We start from the raw sequence: 18,437 nt of genomic DNA, 5'->3' as shown, positions 1-18,437 counted from the left end.
AACCAACAGACCAAGGAATTAATTTACATCAGATCCTTTAAAGAGTTGTGTTAAGAAATAAATACATACATCTAATACATCTAATTTTGTAACAAAATGTGTCAGTTATATTTGCAGTCTGTGCTGCATGCTTGAACACCCAAGTGCATTTATAGAATAGCAGCAGCTGTCAAGTTCCCACACACTGGAGAGTTCAGTTATTCATTAATGTCTATTCATCTCTTAGGCACTTTCCAACCTGAAACTATTAATTTCTTCTAATGTATATTTCTTAAAGAGCAAAATGTGTCTCAGCTTTGGCTGAATTAAGAATTGCATATGTACTGAACTTAAGCATAAATCAACAAATCTCAATGTCACAGGTGGTTTGTGACACATTACACTCAGACCTTAAGAACTTCAAGATGCATTTGCATTTCCCCCCTGTGCAAAGGGCAGTAGTTGTGAGGTCATATCAACTCCTCTCCTACTGATATTAAAGGCTCATGTTTTGATGGTTTGTGTATTTTTAACTACATCCACTGAGAGCACAGACCAATATTGTGAGAACCATAATTAGGTCATCCACTGAAGCTGTCAGAGGTCGTTCATTCATAATGCCACTTGATTATGAATGCCCTTACTAAGTCTAGATTCCAGGTGATAGCCCAGGTATTTTGTTGCCGATATTACTGATACCTCCTGACACCCAGCTGTCTCAAGAGGTGGCCGTGGAGAGCTTTCTGCAAAAATATATCTTTAATTGAACCAGTTTAAATTAACCACTTATTCTTTTGAGGTATCCTCACCTCCTTTTCCTCTGCAATATCTGAAAGGGGGGAGCAGCCTGACTGGACAACCCTACCCTTCATCAGGAGCATATCCATGCACATACAGTATTTGGACAGCACTGATTTTATTCAGATTTAGCCTTTAAATTCTCCCATGAGAGGAAATGATGTGAGATACGCATCTGAATGTCATTATTTCATAGTCAGCAAAAGCTTGCTGTGATATGGTAGATTAACTCAGCACTGACAGTCAGCTTAGCGATGGCACCAAGACCAGTGGCAGCCTGCGACTTTTGGTGGGCTGGAGATAAAACTTTTTTCAAATGCCAACTAGTCTGTGACATTTAGAGATGTGTGATCCTTTTCATGTAATCTGCCTAAATGGTCAAAAACACCCTGGCCCGCCAATGGTAATTGAGGTCAGTCAGGCGCAACAATGTGAGGTTACAATCACAGGCAGCTTTGTGAGAGGGAGGTTCTTAGATGCCACACCTGGTCGTCGCTGTTTCTGTTCTGTTTTCCTTCTACTTTTTTTTTTTTATTTCATTTAATGAGATCTTGCTGACTGTGCCACATATGTACAAATAACGTCTGGTTGAATGTAAAGATATTATTCTATACATTGGCACAACCTTTTACAGCTTTTGTAGAACCGTTTTCTCCTTTCTGTTGCCGTTGCTCCTGTTATCTGTCAAAACTATCAAAATGAAATGCAAATAAGATCTTTTGTGTGGAGCATTTCTTTCTCTTTTTTTACATGTTGCTACATAATGAGCCCGAATGTGATACTGAATGCTGCAAATGTGTTTAATGTACTAAAGACCCAGGCTCTGAGTGCTAGAGCTTCACATTAACTCAAAGTTATGTATTATTAAATGAAATAGCAACTACTTAGGCCTAAATGTACACGCAAAATTTCTTCATTTGGGGACTAACAATTCTCTCATTTGCTGTGTCTTATCATGGGTATTAATGCTGAGATTACTCTGAATGATCCAGCGCTCTTTATGGCAGAGCTACTCAATGCAGCATGAAGAGCTGTGCCAATGCATCTTTTCTCTGTAATTTCCCCGCTTCACTCATAATTTTTTCTCCAATGTCTTGCAGGAAACAGTCGGATTAAGGTATGTCTCAGTGTCTGATGTTATTCCTCTCTGGCAAATTAAACAGGACAAAATCTGAAATAGACAAAGATAATGAGAATGTGAGCAGATCTTACAAAGTGAACATGATGAGGTACATGATATTTTGAGATTATTTCAAAGGTGATATCTATCCATTTCTCTGTATTTTTGTCAGTCAGTGACGGTATTGTGGATAACCTTAAAGTGAACTATCAATACTTTTTTGTAATTTTGTGGATATTTTGTGGTGAAGATGTCACTTATTGTATTTCCGGTGTAGTTCCTCTGTATTAAATTATGCTTGCTTTTCATGTCCAATTTGAAAACTGCTAATCCAATATAGCATAAAAAAAACTGTAACAGCAGTAGTAATTAGGATTAACGGGTATGGCACAGACACTGAGGAACACCTATAACAACTTAGTCACTTCCCCTGATAAAGCAAACATTCACCTCAGTATCTTCCCACAGAGTTTGGTCAAATAAAAACACAAATCAGTTCATAGTGCAAGTGAGCAGGCTTTTTACTTGCTTTGCTTTTCATCAATGGCACAGTGATTGAACTAACAGTAGGTGGCAGGAGTGTCTTGTTTCATGATAGGCCCAATCTTCTCCATGTTGTTATCACATCTCAGTCACATTACATCCCATCTGTTACTTCTGCGCTGTCATCATCTAAGATACCTCCCATGTGGCTTGTCCAAACATACAGTCACGTCCTCTGAATAGTGTACGGATAATAATTACCGGAGTAGACCAGGGTCAGTGTCAGTGGACACGATGTGGAAATGAATAAAATGTAAAATGTGTTTATTTATTTTTTAAGGAAGACTGCCTTTAAAAAACATAGTGGAATGCTGTCATTCACATTGCTTTTAAAGTTAATATCATACGTTGTCTTATTGTACATTTTCATGACAAGACACAGCTCAGTGTATCTGTGTTATCCTGTAGGCTAACAGGCCAAAAGGTACTCTCTGATTTTCACTTGTGTCTTAAGTTCACTATGGACCTGCACTCACTGGAACTCTATAGGACAAATACATCAATAAAGCAGATTTCTGCTACTGTACTGGCAGTCCTTGTATTTTTGTCCCACCGCCAACACAGTCAACATTTCACAGAAATATAACAAAATGCTAGAATGTAAGAAATATATAGTGCATAACAGGATCATCAGCTACCTAACACTAAAATCTGTGATCTCTTCCCCCTGTTGACATCATCTGACCCTCTAATGCTGACGAGCAGCATCAGAGGTGACATTAAGTGAATGTCTTTGTTCAGCATGCATTTAGCTTCCCGGTACTGATCACACTTGTGCGTGAGGCCACCGCTTACATAAACGATGACTCACTAATGACTGGGAATCACAAATGATTATCATGATGAAGTTCACCCTGCAAACACACACTGGATTGCGAGCAACACTTCATTCTCTAATATCTGTGAAGGAATCTGATTTGCCCCTGAGTGGTAGTGCTTTTAAGCATGCAATGTTAAGCATGCTGTCTTCTTTTTTTTTGGCTACAATTTATGTAACATGCTACAGCATACAGGGGTAATTCCTGTCGTGCATTTATTCCAAATGTATATGTTAACTCAAAATTAAATGAAAATAAATTATTCTGGATCTGTGAGTGAATATCTGTGAGTGAATATTGGATATCAGTCATCCGAATACAACTTTGGTCAAGACTCAAATATTTTATCAACAATTTGATGGATTACATTAAATTTTGTACAGACATTTATGGTCCCCTTGTCAATGGATACCATCGACTTCTGTAATCATCTGAATTTTGGCACCTCTGTGAGGCTGAAATTTGTGGTTTTTAGTGGAATGCCTCAGCAACTGTTGAATTGCCATTAAATCTGAATTGCTGTACACATTCATGTCCCCCTGAGGTTTACGTATAATAACTCTGGGGATCATTTGACTTTCTATCCAGCACCATCAGGTCAAATTTCCATTCGTCCAATACATCAGTTTATGAGTAAATCCCTACAAATGACTTCCACATCAGTTTCATCTGCACTTTGTGTTTAGAGCTAATAAGAAAATGAGACCTTATTTAAACTTAAATTATCTGCTAAACATTAGCATATTTACATTTTAGCATGAAGCACCTTGCTCTTTGTATCTATATAATAAAGTGTCACAGAGCGGCTTCCATGAGGGTGGACTCTTGTTTAGTCTTGTTGAATCTGTACTTGTGCTTTTGATGCTTTATGACTTTTTTATTTTTGTCTTTTGTCTTGCAAACAAGTCAAAATCTGTCATTTTTCAGATGATCTAGTCCTTGTTTCTGGATAGATACAGTATCATGAAAGTAAATCAGCTCTCCTTTTATAAATTTCTGATGTAGCTGGAGAAGATAAGGCTAAAAATAAAGTGTTGCTCTACAGGAATTGTCTCAATTAATCTGCCAAAATGACCCTTTTCATAGAAACTCGTGCTGTAAATAATGGGTGCATGTCAACATGATGACAGAAAGAAATGTGAGTCCTCACAGATAGTGGGAGTCACTGAGATAACACCGGGTCTCTTATCTTTCCAGATGATATACTGTATATGATAATGAGTGAATGCAGATAGACTGATAGACTGAGTGGGATGGCTTTCATTACTCAGCCCTCTCCATAATATGATAATTTCTATTAAGAATGACACTTAGAATTTAAAAAGCATATGCCATGCACTTTCACAGCTTCTGCAGATGTACAAGGCGTAATTATATCTTTTATTTTACAGCCAGTTGCATTCAAATGTGCAATTTCTAAAAATGCAGTGCAATATAGAATAGCAAGTAAACATGACGATTACAATATAAAAGCACAGCACCATTAGCCACTGTACAACAGTGTGACGTGAATCTACATTTGGGTTGATACATGAAAAAAAATGAAAAGTCTGTTTTCTACCAGGATTACTGTAAATCCCAGTTAGGTTTTTTCTTGAATTGACAAGGGCGTCTACAAAAGACTAGAATTTGTGCTCTTACATTGAAAATTACACATACAGTAGACAACATATAATGCCACTTCAGTCCAAAATATTTCATGTCATCACATAGTACAAATATACTCACCTGAGATAGGCATCCACAATCTGTGACCAATGGTACATGGATTGATAGAATACAAACCCAGGAAAAACACTAATTCTTATTACACAACAGCTTTAGCCCCAGGATTTCAACATTAATGCAAGACACCACAGAGATTCACCACAACATGTGAGGGCATCAGTCCACAATAAGTGATCATCGTAAGGAATGGTGGCTGTTAAATTAAGTCATATTATTTATTAATCTCCTTCCCTGATCTGAGACAGGTTTTATACATCTGAAATGTCATGAGCTTTCTATCTTCCCTTCCAGCTCTTCCTTGGCTTTCTCTGAATATCTGTGATCTCTAAGAGATTTTCATTCTATGTCATCTTAACAACTTTGGGGGCATCAGCAGCTTTTTGTTTAGTAGGTGTATTTCTGCCTTCTTGCTCAGCCTTTCTTGGCAGCCTGGGGCTGCTAGCAGCTTTCCGGCCAGTCTGAGGGCTAGAGGAACCAGCAGCCATCTTGCGTTGAAGTAATGGGCTCCTGGAGGCCTTGGGCTTTGTTGGCGTCAACAAAGACTCCATGACCTTAAGTGACCTCAGGCCAAGTAGACCACAGAAGTAGTTACACTGGTGCTGGGAAACAAACTGCTCAAAAACTTTGGGATTCCCTTCAACAGATAGACCTTGATGCCTGCAGCAACACACAACACAACCAAATGCTACAGTAATCAGTAAAAATGTAAATTACCTGTAAAAAACAAAGAAAAAACCAAAAACGTTTTCACAGTATCATTTACAAAAACAACATAATACAAATATACTGACCCCGTTGATTTGACTGAAATCCCAACATTGGTGATCTTCGTGTCAACACCTGCAAAATTAAAACCATGCAATTACTTTTTTTCCTGTTGTCCAGGTAACATATTCAGATGTGTCAGGCATGCAGTATGAGTTTCCACCACATTAAGTCTGAAACTGCATTAAAAAGGAGAAAAATCATACAAGTTGTGCGAACACAACACAAGTTGATTGGCTCAAAATGGTGCGTCATGGACCTGAAACACTTGTGACTCTCTTTAACCTCTTGATAAAGGTTGAAATGGTAAAATTTGAAGTAGCTTATGAAAGCAAATTCTTGCTTTCCTTACTGCATGTAGTATTTTACGTTATTACTTACAGTAAGGTGTATAATTCGTCAGACATTTTTGAGCTTCACATGCCCACTGCATCTTTAATAACACCACAGAGTTTAACACAAACTTTGTAAATGTAAATTTTGCCATCATGTGGGACGGACCAGGAAGGAGACCACTGTTTCACAGCATCCTCTTATCCGAAGTATCATCATATTCTTAATCACCTTAGCCACAAATATTGGGAAAAAGTAAACTTCACGTTGCTCTGCTGATTTCAGGTGCCAGCCTACCCTCTAGCCGAGTGAGAAGCAGATTGCCATTGGTCCACTGAAAAATCCAGTGCTGCAGGGCACAGCATTTCTGCTCAATGTTAGAGCCAGTCTTCATGTCTAGTCTGCCTGTCTGATCCAGGACACAGTATTTCTGATACACTCCTGTCAGATCAGCTTCCACTGTGGCATAAGGGACAGTGTTTGCTGGTCGGTACATCAGGTAGACTGGAAGCACCCTGTATAAAAGATAGTTACGATGTTTAAAAGTTTTAGGGAGCCTCCATTGTCTCTGTAAGTAATACTCAGGATGTTGACTTTTTATTAGGAGTAAATGGATTTTACTCACTCAAGACAGGGGCCAAAGTTTTCAATCACTCTTGCCTCTGCGGAGAAGATTTTGCAGTATTCACGAGCTAAGTTCTGAATTTTACATTCCTGTAAACAGAACATTGGAGAATAGCCAGGACAGATAAGCTCAACCTACACAAATACATGTATTAAATCTACATAATCCTGTGTGGGTGGAAAGAATGACACCTGACTGATTCACTTTAATATGGGAATTGTTAGTTTACCGGTTGACGCATTTAAATTCAAGAAGACATGATTAAATTACAAAATCAAACCTTTCCTACAAACCTGCTTGGCGATGTCCAGGTTTCTTTCTATGAGGCAGCTTTCTTCTTTGCCTCCATAGGCGATAGGGTTGCGTACTTTAATGATACATGTGTTACCAGACTCAAACACAGGCTCCAGACCATAGATGACTTTTGCCCTCCAGACTTTATGAGAACAGCCATCACCAATATGAGATTCCTGCATCACTATACGGCCAAATAATTTGTTGCCCCAGACTCCAGAATCAGCCACACCCTTGTTGAATATCAGGGGTGTCATTTCAATTTCTTCTCCAACTGCACAACAAAAGCATGCAAAAGAGTTTAAGGAAGCCAGCAAGTCAGCCTGTCAGCCTGATACCAAAAAAATCACTGATCAAGAAACACAAAATATTATCTTACCACCAAGATCCTCACGTAGGGACATTCCTGCTAAGACTGTGAGAGAGAAAAAAAATGAGACATGCAATAGCAAGGTAAATGCAAAGGAAAATGTTTAGTTTATGCCAAAAGTAAGGTAGAAGAGTACATACTATCTGAACTAAGTAGTGTGTCTGTTGAGTCTGTCCCATATTCATTTGTGATAGAGCATCCATAAACACCAGAGTCTCTGCATGATGCTTGGACAATGGCAAGATTGACCTGAGTTTCATCCCCTGCACTGGAAGAGAAACAAATACCAAGTCATCAAAAAAAAACTTTTTTTTTTCTTTCCAATATTAAGTTTACTGTGAGACTCTTGCCGTACTTCAGAGTGGGAACTCACTTTCTTTTAATCTGAGCAATCTCCTCTTCGTTTTTGTACCATTTGATTGTAGAGTCACTAAGAACATTGAAGAACTGGCACCACAGTTTCAAGTGTCCTGAGCCATCTGCGAAGGTTTCCCCCCTGATCTTGCGAATAACTTGAGGAGCTGGAGGGAGAGACACCCAGCACAGACAACATGATAAAGACACACTCTGTTTTATTTTATAAGTGTCAAGCAACCTTGCTGTATCCAGTCTGATATTTACTTGCTATATATAAGCTATATGACCAAGGCTGCTTGGCTACATGATAAAGCCTATATTTAGCAAATATATAATATGCCACTGTAAGCAAACATCGGTACACCCATTTCAAGCCTAGTCCTGTCTCAGTTTCATTCTAATAATATTAAATATTTACATGGTGCAGTATATACATACACTAAAGCTGACAGCACATCACCTAGTACGCTTATTAATAAATATACAAGAAACAAAGGCACTTCCTTGATAGTAACCCTAAGTAACAGGAAATAATACTAAAAGGAAATCAGAGACCCAAACACACATCGCTCAAAATGGAAACTTTACAGCCAAATACATCTGCCAGATTCTAATTTCAACACTTTCAGATTATACTGGGACAATAGTGTCAGTCAGCGTAATATTTGAGTTAGTAGGAATACTGGCAATATTTCACTTTACTTAGATGTGGAGCTTTCAGCTATAATGGACTACATGTGGTGTGTAACTGGAATACATTTTTGATTAAGTCTTTTAATGAAAAGGCCACAACTAATCATTCTATTGACCAACTGTGACTAATTGTTTAATGGGGGAGAGGAAATAAATCTGTTTAAAAATTTAAACTGGTTTAGTTCACTAGGCTGTGCAGCTTGTAATGAGTGAAAAGCAGCTCTTCTTTTTGGCCAAAAATCCACCACTTTCTTCTTTGCACATACAGAGTGCTAAATTCAGGGTCATTTGGGTACAGATGAAATGAGTCTGCAAAGAGTCTGTAATGTGTCTGAAAATAATGTGTCTGAAAACACACCGAGGTGTGTTTGTGACCAAAACCAGTCAGTCTTACTGCTGTACAAGGTGCAGGCTGGACTATATAACATATACAATGTTTGCACATCTTGCTTACCTTCCCTAGTACACTGTTAATTACAACTGATCAACAGTGTGCCTGGATACTGTACATTTATGGAGCAGAGCTCAACTGAGAAATCAGGTCCTTATATCAGTGTGTATCAGGATGTAAAGTATGTCAGCTGATATGTAACAAGTTACATGTAACTGCATTACAGAAATGCCAAACCAGGAGGCAACAACTTCATTTCTTTACTGTAAAATATACTGGTTAGTTTACGTGTCTTGGTCAGTTAAAAAAAAAAAAAAAAAAAAAAAAAAAAAAAAAAATATATATATATATATATATATATATATATATATATATATATATATATATATATATATATATATATATATAAAATATAAGGTATATATAAGGAATGCATATCATTGACATTATGTTATCTAATTTTTTAAACTCCCAAATATCAATATTAGCCTCAAAAACAGTAGAGGTTGGTCTATACTTTTTTACTTGAAAAGGCATCATTACGTGCTTTTGAAATTGCAAAAACATAAAAAATTTTTGTGTGTCTTTGTCTACAAAACCACTTCTGGTTTTCTTTGGTTTTAGTTATATTCTGAGGACCATGTGAATCATGCCCATCTTTAATAGCATGCATTGCTGTCTGCCACAGTGTCTTTTTAGATACTACCACTGGGGAGAGCCAAAGAAAAAAACATTGCATACAACACATAGGAATAATTTCTATTAAAACAGTAAACGATCAAGCAACAACCTCTCTGAAAAACATTATTCAGATTTTACCTTTGAATGGGTTGTGCTTGTCTTTCTCTGTAGGTTTTCCCTCAGTTTTCGGTGTGTGGATCTCTTCAGTGGGCTGCTGGCTTGGTGTTGCCACCTTTCTCCTGCTCAAGAGCGGAGAGCACTTTTCTACAGGAGAGGTTTGCTCACCAGCCAGCTGAAAAAGAGGTGACCGCCGAGACAGGTTTGGAGACACAGAGGGAGTCACAGGACTTATGGAAAGCTTGCTGCTCTGGACAGAAACCTCCTTTTTCTGCCCTTGGTTATCAACAGGTGATGTGATCTCTGCGGCCTCTTCGGGTTTGGCCTTGGGTGTTAGGATTTTGCGGCGGGCCCCAGAGGCCAGCTCTTGTGGAGTAGCAGAGGGAATAGGTGAAACACAAGTTCTTCTCCTTAACAACGGACTTGTCTCAAGAGTTGGACTGGTTAAGGAGTCACTCCTTGAAGGTTCCTCAACCATAGAGCTGTCCTGCTGATGAAAGTGAAGATTATTCTCTTGCATATCTGTGCTAAATACACTGTGAGTAGGAAATTTTGGCACTCTCTTTTGCAGAGAACTGGTGTTTATGTTATGTTCTTCCATTTTGCATTGATCTAAAAGTGTTGTGGAAATCATTTCAGTAATCACCTTTTCAGTTTTGCCATTGAGTTTAATTTCTGGAGTTAACTTTTGCATCGATTCCGTGTCTTTGGCTTGAATGGGTTCATCTTGGGCATGCTCCAAAATAGTAACATTTGACTCCTGACTACTGGCCTTGATAGGGGTCCCAGATCCTTGACTGACAGTTCCAGATAGGTTTGAAACTGATATAGGTCTGTTGGTCAGTTCATCCTGAGGAGTTGAAGGAAGAAATTTGTGTTTGACATTTTTACCCTCAGTGAGCGAAACAACAGGGAAATCTGTCCAAGCAACCAGAATTGGTGCTTCAGTTTCCTGGCCAGTGTCCATAACACCTTCAGTATATTTTTTGGCACTGCCATGAACTCCTGTGGTCTCTATAACAGGAGGTTTCTGTGAAGCCTGAGCAGGTGGTGAAGTTGTACCTTGAGTCTGAATTTGTTCTTGATCAGTGTTATGTAATTGATGATACACCTCCATAAGTGTTGTTTTAATGTTTGTGGGAGGACTATCATCAATAACTGTCTTAGTTTTCCTGTCAGGCGTTGACTTCTTCACTTCCAGTTTACATTTTCTTTCATCATTTCTTATTTCCTGACGTGTCTCTGTGGCAGGTGTTGTTGGTTCTTGTACGTCAGTGTGAACCGGTATGTTGGGCACTGAATTTGCTAGCGTGAGGTCAAGTGCCTTTATTTGTGATCTCATAAGTTCAGCGATTGATATGATTTTAGATACAGGTTTTGGAATTTCATTGAAGCCTATAATTTGCTCCAGTGTGTTTGTATTTTCTGGATTATTTGTTAAGTGTGGCATAACAGTCTCAAATTCATCTCGCTTTATATTCTGCAATTCTGAACTACTTTCCTCTGCTGTTTCTGCAATTGGTTCATTCTTCTCTTTAGATGCTTCCACAACATGAGCGTCTTTATCCAATGCATCTCTGGTATTTTCTGTTTTAGTTTGTTCAACCATATGTGGAGTGGCAGTTTCAGTCTCCATCTCAACCGTCTTCTCACTTGGGGTCACACTGTCAGCCTGCACTAATAACTTACCTACCTCGTTACCCTCTACCTTCTCATCAACTTGTATTTCTGTCCCTTCAACAGTTTTTATAGCTGTATCAACGCGGCTTTGCAGGGCGGTGGGCGAAACGTTACACTCTCGGATGTCCTCACCACCACCAGGGCTTTCGAGGGGTGACTTCTGAAGGTCTGTAAAAAGGACCGTATGGCTTTCATTTGATCCCCTGGAATGATCCCATGTGTCCTGTGTCATTTTGTCAATGGCTGCTTGAAGACCATAGAGCAAAGACGGGGTCTGGATGTCATCTGTCACAGTCTCTCTTTCTGATGGAGTCTTTTGTGGTGGTTGTGCATCCGACGTACTCTGGTTGGGTTGAAGCTCAAGGTTGACAGGTGCATCATTCCTGTTCATCTTTGTATGGGCCTGTGTAACCTTGGGACATAATACAAGCAGAGGTTTCCATGCTGTAAATGCTTAGTCCCTTATCCCTGGCTATGCAGGACATGGATAAACACATGTAATTTTAAAAACAGCAACAGCGTATCCAGCAACAAACAGGAAAAGGAATGAGAAGACCTTACAGCAAAAAGAACATGAACCAGAGAAATTCATGAACCAGAGATGGTAACAACTGCCCTTTCCTCAACCTGCTCCACTGGTAAAGTTGGACAACTTTGTTTAGCTGTGAAAAAAAGGTAGTATTTGCATTCTTACTGGCAGATTAAAGAGATACTTGTAAACCAATCTGAGGACAGACTCTTAACATCTCTTAAATTTATTTCTTTTGCCTTTACAATAGATCACTTTGTATTCTTCTTGAGTCCAAATATAGCACATTAACTAAAACTTCAATGAGACTCCAACTAACACACACAAGTCATACAGTCAAAAACGTGTATTTCTGCTTGTTTCCCTTCCTTTCCATCTGTCTAGTCATGATGTTGCCTATTCAGAAAGATGGTTGCTATTTTACATTTAAGTGTGGCCCCAGAGGAATGTGAAAAATTTTAAGAGGTGCTTCAGCCATGCAGTGCTTTGTCTCAGGTCTCAGTGCTGTCAGCATTCAGTCATGCAGATGAGGTCAGAATGATTGCATGAGCAGCGTACAATAAAGATTCACAAAATTTTCAAGTGGTGATTGAGGATATTGTCAAATGATCATTTTTGAGAATCTTGTAGCATAAACATGTTTTATTCAAAAACAAGAAGGAGAATTTCCTTAATTTCTTTGTGTGCTCACTTATCTAAAATCATCAGTCAGGTCTCCATCACAACATCACCCATTTCACATTTAAAGGAATAGTTAAACATTTTTTTGGAAAATGCCCTCATTCCCTTTCTGGGGAAAACACTAGACTTATATCTTGTTAGGCTACAGCCAGCCGCCAGTTAGCTTAAAATAGCACAAAGAGTGGAAACAGGGGGAAACACCTTGCCTGGCTTTGTCCAAAGATAACAAAACCCACCTACCAGCATCTCCAAAGCTCACTAATTAACACATGATAGCTTGTGATGATTCATTCATACAAAAATTGAAATGTAAAACCAAATTGTCTTGACAGAGCCAGGCCTGCTGTTTTCCTGTGTTTCCAGAATTTGTGCTAAGCTAAGCTAATCCCCTGCTGCTTAGTCCAAATACTATTATTACAGGTTGCCAAATTATAATTCCAATTTTCTATCTTAGGAGATGCTGCCTCAGACCTTTGAACATACAATATCAAATGCGCTGCACTGATATACCTTCTACAACTGTCAAGTGCGTCATTTAATTCTTGTCACAGAGGGGCATACTTATAAATAGCTATAAATAGCCCCAGGATGCTTGTGTTACTGATGAGGCCTATGTTGGCAGCACAAAGCACTCATGAGCTCATGCGAAAAGGCTCACTCACCTCACTCAGTGGGACTGGCCGAGACTCAGACACATTTCTTTGGCAGGGGCTTGTTTCCTTCTCAGACAGCTTATCTCCAGCCAGTTCACATGGATGCTGAGGCAAAGTAGTCCTGCTTTCACACGGTGCATCCACTGACGTGAAGTCTCTGTGTCTCTGTGTCTCTAAAGATCCTCCATTGAAACTGTCTGACTTCTTATCAATATCCATGGCTGCAACATTATCTGTTTTAATAATGTCCTCCTTTAATATGCTCAGGAGTGTTGATGCAACACTTGACTGTAGTTGTGTTGAGGTAACATTGAGGTTGAGGAAAGGACTTTGTTTCTGCATTTCCAAATTTTCCTCTGTGTCTTTGGGTCCTGCCTCCTTCTCACGCTCTGGAGCTTCTTTTGCCTCGGTTCCTGACACAGTATGACTTGCAGATGTAAGAGCAGCACAAGATGCTGAAACCGCGAGCTGTTCTCCCTGTGAAGGCACAACACAAGCTTTTTCATCCTCTGAAGGCCTTTCAACAAGCATTGCTTCCTCTGTCGCAGATTTCTGACGTTGTTCTGTCACATTTCTGGAGTCACTAACGATTCTCTCCACTTCCGTGATCTCTTCTGAATTACCCTTAGATTGTGCTGAATCCATGCAGGCCAGAGCTACAGAGGCTGAGGTCTCGTCTTTTGCCCTTCTTTCCTCAGACGCCCTCTCTCCCAGTGTATCTGCTTTTGATACTTTTGCACTGTTAGAAATTTTAATCTTCTTCTTCACAAAGGGAGTTTTGGGTTGGTGTGCAGTGAAAATCTTCTGCGCAGTATCATATATGTACATCCCACCATCATTTTCACTTATGACTTGTCCATTCATGACCGGCTTTTCCTCAGCTTCCTTTACAGTGGCCTCCTGCAACCTGGCCTCAGTCTCTACAGTCACAGCCTGATGGCTCTCCTCACTGCCCTCATCCTCCGTGGAGCTTGGCGTGCTCAGGAAGGCCTCCATTGTGGATCGGCGTTTCCTCTGTGTACGGTCTGGACTGATGGTTCGTAGGGGCTCCTGGTTTTCTTTTCCTTCCGCTTCCCTGCGCCTATGCTCAGCCTTTTGTTTGAGCTTTGAAAAGTAGCGCTGGTGGATCTTGAACTCGTTCATTTCACCCACCTCAAGAACCCCAGAGCAGGACACAATACCTTTACTGTTGATGGCTGAGGCCTGGTATATGGCTGCATCCTCCACAGTGCAACTGTAAAGAAAAGCCCATTTCAGTTACCTTCATTAAGATTATATTAAGAAAACTAATTATTGACGCAAGAGAAGTAGACAGTGCTGACAAGGAAACTCTGTTCAGGGGATAAACTATGTATTAATAGGTTTACTTAAAGTGGGCAAGTATGTCAAGGCACTCTCACAGTATTTTGGATTACTTCTCAGCAGAGAGATTAAAATAATACACTGTGGTTTTGTTGCCTCCACCAGACTCCCTTTCACTGCATAGTGATTTAAATTTCTTTATATAAAGTTCATACAGAATAATACAGTGTTGATCTTGGTAATATCTTGGTAGGACACGAGCAGTCCAATGTCATATTAGTGTTTTCAAGCATACATACTTGTAAATGTGCAGGGAATGGTTTTGTCCATTGCGGAATATTTCATATTTAGGCAGTCCACAGTATCTGTCCAACTGCATGTCATCCTTATACCAAGTAACATTAGGGATAGGGTATCCTGAACAAACAAACAAACAAACAAACAAACAAACAAACAAACAAACAAACAAACAAACAAACAAAAAACAGAGGCATTTTTCCAGGATGTCAGGACAATGATTAAACAATTTTTGTATCAACTACAAAAAAAAATGCAGTTTCGTTTAGAATTGTTTCAAAAACAGTGTATTCATGAGTTAGAGAGGATTAAGTGCATTATGAGTGTACCTGAATAATTTTCAGCTGTTTGAACCCAGGTTTACATTGAGCCTTTTTTCTGAGATAGTACATAATTTTAGAGATACTCCTTAGACAGATTTTTTTCTTTTTCTTTTTTTTAAATCAAGTACATATATAGTACAGTATATTTCCATTAGGTCATGCAAATCTGGAGCAAGGCCTTTCAAAGTCCATGCAAAGTGTCACTAAACCAGTTAGAAGATGCTTGAAGCAGTGTTTACCTGTAACCACACATGAGAACTTCACATTGCAATTCTCCGACACAGCTTTTGACTTGAGGGTTGTTTCAAAGGAGGGCTGCGTTTCCTCTGTTAACTGTGCCATCACGCTGCAGAGTGTGCTCCTGCACAAGAGAAGGATCAATCAAATGATGCAGTCGTATCTGCAAGTTTTAGATTATTCCATACATACTGGATTGTTGGTTTGTGAGGGGCAGCAGCTTTGCAACTAGACCCTGAGTGGAGCTAGCAAGTTATGACTGAGCCTGACTAGAAAAAAAACACAACTGACTATGAGCTAATTCTATTATATTAATATTAAATAATATTAATCAACATCATTTTGTAATTTTTATGAATGTTCAGCATGTTAAGATATTTTTTATATGAATATGCTGATTTGGTCCCCAGCATGAATAGTTGTTTGGTACTTCCTGTGAGAGGTCTCATCAGTCCACATGAAGTTAATTACAGAAATGAAACACATCACTATAAATATAATGGCTCAAGAATATATTGAACCATTATAGCATGTGGAAATGCGGAAGAAACATCACACACATATAATAATATAAACCGATGTGGGCTTGCATGCACATTACAAGAGCATTATCGTAGTGCTTGTATTACGTGCAGTTGATCCATGTCTGGTGTTCACATCCATTTCACTGTTGGGTCAGTGCACAGTTAAAGGATACTGTTACACTTCGCTGCATGTTACTCATGATTAAGCAAACAAAACAAGACACTAATGCTAAAAACAGTCACACTTCTAAATAACATGCATATTATGTATGGATTATAGTGTATGTGTTTCATACTGCTCTTAATGTTCATGGAATTCAAAGCAGATTTACACTGTATATAAAAAAATAACTATATACATATATATATAGGACATTTGGAGAGTAAAGCAAATGAGCAGCTGTCCTAATAAAGGCAAACAAAGGGTGACAAGGAATTAAAAAAAAAACAACAACAACAACAAAAAAAAAAACATAGTTTCTTTTCAACTCTGATGCAAAAGCACAGAGGCAGCCCAGTGGTAATGTTTTTCGGATTTTAGCCCTGTACCACTGCCTTGAAGAAAAACAAGTGCTATTATCTTAAAACATTCTTTCTGTTCTTATCACCTGATGTATAATGAAGGAGATAGACCTGAAGGTCAACACCCCTTGTTCCATGAACAAATATTTCCATGCAGAAGCTGTGGTTAGTGTATTGCTTGATGTGAAATGGGGCCCATGGTGCATAACTGAAATGCTGTTCTTAATCAGCAGTTTATTTAAACTCTGGTGACCATGGCAACAAACAAATAAATAACATGCCACACACTTTCATCTGAGGTTAGGGAAATCTTGAGGTATTGGTGTGTTATATTGCACCTGCTGGACAGCATTCTCCCTACAGAGGTGTGTAGTCAAGAATCTGTACCTGTTTTCTGGCCTCAAGTTAGAGAGGTAGCTGCAGCCACCGGGCCGGCTGCTCCCACTGGTATCATCCCCATTGCTGGACCTTCCATTCCAAGAAGTCGAGCGTGTTGTTGTCCTCCTTGAACCCATTTTCCACCAGATAAAAAGATACTCAACAAGAAAAAGTTCTCCAAGGAAAAAAAAAAGTTTGCGTTGTCACTTGTTGGCTTTCCTGTTCTCTAAAAGAGAACAAAAGAGACAAAAACATGAACACTGATAACTTGACAACAGACAGAACAAACACAGTTATATTACATAATCTTCACTGTCATATTTTAACATAAAAAATACATAATTTTAGTTTTTTTTTTAAAACAGTTTGACATGAAAAACACAAACATCAGCAAGAGATGTTTTGCAAAAACAAACTTCTGCAGTTAACTCACCATTCACAAGTTTCTTTCCCTCCTTTACTTCCAGATACCCCACAGCACTGACTTAAGGCACTGCAATTTCCAATCAAACATGAGCATGCGTAGGCTGCTGGACTATTTATAGTTGGCCTGCAAATAGGCACAAGAGCACATCACACTTTCCAAAACTTGCCTTTGGACCATTATGTTAAAAAAAATCAAAGAGCAATGAAAAAACAAAAAAAAAAAAAAAAACATGTAACCTGGCTGTTCAGAAACAAGAAAACTCCTTTAGAAGAGGAAAAATTCCATGTCAAATACAAGCTCATCATCCCAGATTTGGTAGTTCCGTGAGTAGGAAGAGAGGATTTTAAAAAACAGGACAAAGGGTTTTTTTTTCTATTCTGTTACTAGTGGACAGCATGAGCTCAAAGAAAAAGAGGGACCACTTGTGTGGTCAGTCGTTGGCTGCTCTTCTCCTCAAACTTTTCCATCTCTTTGTACAGACTGTAATAAAGAATCATATGAGCCTGTCAATCAGGAGGATGACGCCTTCACTTTTAAGTCCACTGATATGAGCAGCACATTCTTTCAGTCATCCAGTCACACAAAGTTCTGATCGTAAAACTGTGGCGTTATGTTAGCCTGCGTTTACCTATGGGCTTGTTGACGCAGATTAAAAGCAAAACCTTACAAAAACAACAAATTTGTTCTGTTGTTCGATAAAATTTGTTTTGTTTTTAAAATGATTAAAGTGCGTGTCTGTAATAAAATCAAAGATGGTGAGGCCTACCAGGTTCTCTGGCATGCATTGTCCTGTGAGCGACAATTGCAGTAGATCCCCAGAGGAAAAGCAGTAGGAATAGAACAGCCATATATAGGCAGATCCCACTGGCTACCTAAGAGCAATGGGCTCTTATCTTTACACGAGCATGCACGCACGTACACACTCTATCTTGCACATACAGAAATCAGTGATTGGTACTTTTTCCTTTTGGAGCTCAACAGGGTACTTTATGTGATGTATTGATTTTGTTAAATGCTCATTAAAATATCTGATTCAGTGTGAAAAGAGGCACCCTGCTGACATTTTTGTTTTGCTTCAAACAAATCATAATTAAGTAGAAATTAGAAATGTTACCTAAATTACCTCTCCAGAACATTTTATTTTTTCACTGTGAACTTTGTTTTTGCATCATAAACAAAAAACCTTCCAGCTTCCATCTTTGAACTAATAGTAACTGATCCAATATGAATTGTGGATATGAGTTATGGTTCTTGACTAAGTTCTCTCTAAAT

General features: G+C 38.9%; 1 protein-coding gene across 4 annotated transcripts; it reads right to left on the bottom strand.

Moving 5' to 3' along the window:
* Positions 1-4,614: 4,614 nt before the first annotated feature.
* Positions 4,615-17,291, bottom strand: alpk3b (alpha-kinase 3b). Of its 4 annotated transcripts, none has more exons than XM_041042999.1 (15): positions 17,172-17,291; positions 16,748-16,964; positions 15,317-15,438; positions 14,757-14,874; positions 13,165-14,389; positions 10,259-11,704; positions 9,634-10,102; positions 7,747-7,894; positions 7,514-7,641; positions 7,383-7,418; positions 7,003-7,277; positions 6,710-6,798; positions 6,382-6,599; positions 5,778-5,826; positions 4,615-5,643 (listed from the first exon to the last, which is right to left on the bottom strand). In XM_041042999.1, exons 2-15 carry the CDS (start codon positions 16,873-16,875, stop codon positions 5,328-5,330), a joined length of 4,767 nt encoding a protein of 1,588 aa, XP_040898933.1. In that variant the 5' UTR covers positions 16,876-16,964; positions 17,172-17,291; the 3' UTR covers positions 4,615-5,327. The 4 variants fall into 4 exon arrangements, with proteins under 4 accessions (XP_040898933.1, XP_040898940.1, XP_040898923.1 ...); XM_041043006.1 differs by having other exon boundaries at positions 9,634-10,099; XM_041042989.1 differs by having other exon boundaries at positions 9,634-11,704.
* Positions 17,292-18,437: the final 1,146 nt, after the last annotated feature.

The sequence above is a fragment of the Toxotes jaculatrix genome, chromosome 1 (assembly GCF_017976425.1).
Source record: "Toxotes jaculatrix isolate fToxJac2 chromosome 1, fToxJac2.pri, whole genome shotgun sequence".
Classification (NCBI taxonomy): domain Eukaryota; kingdom Metazoa; phylum Chordata; class Actinopteri; family Toxotidae; genus Toxotes; species Toxotes jaculatrix.
The sequence above is the reverse complement of the archived record's forward strand: the minus strand, read 5'-3'. Positions and strand labels throughout refer to the sequence as shown.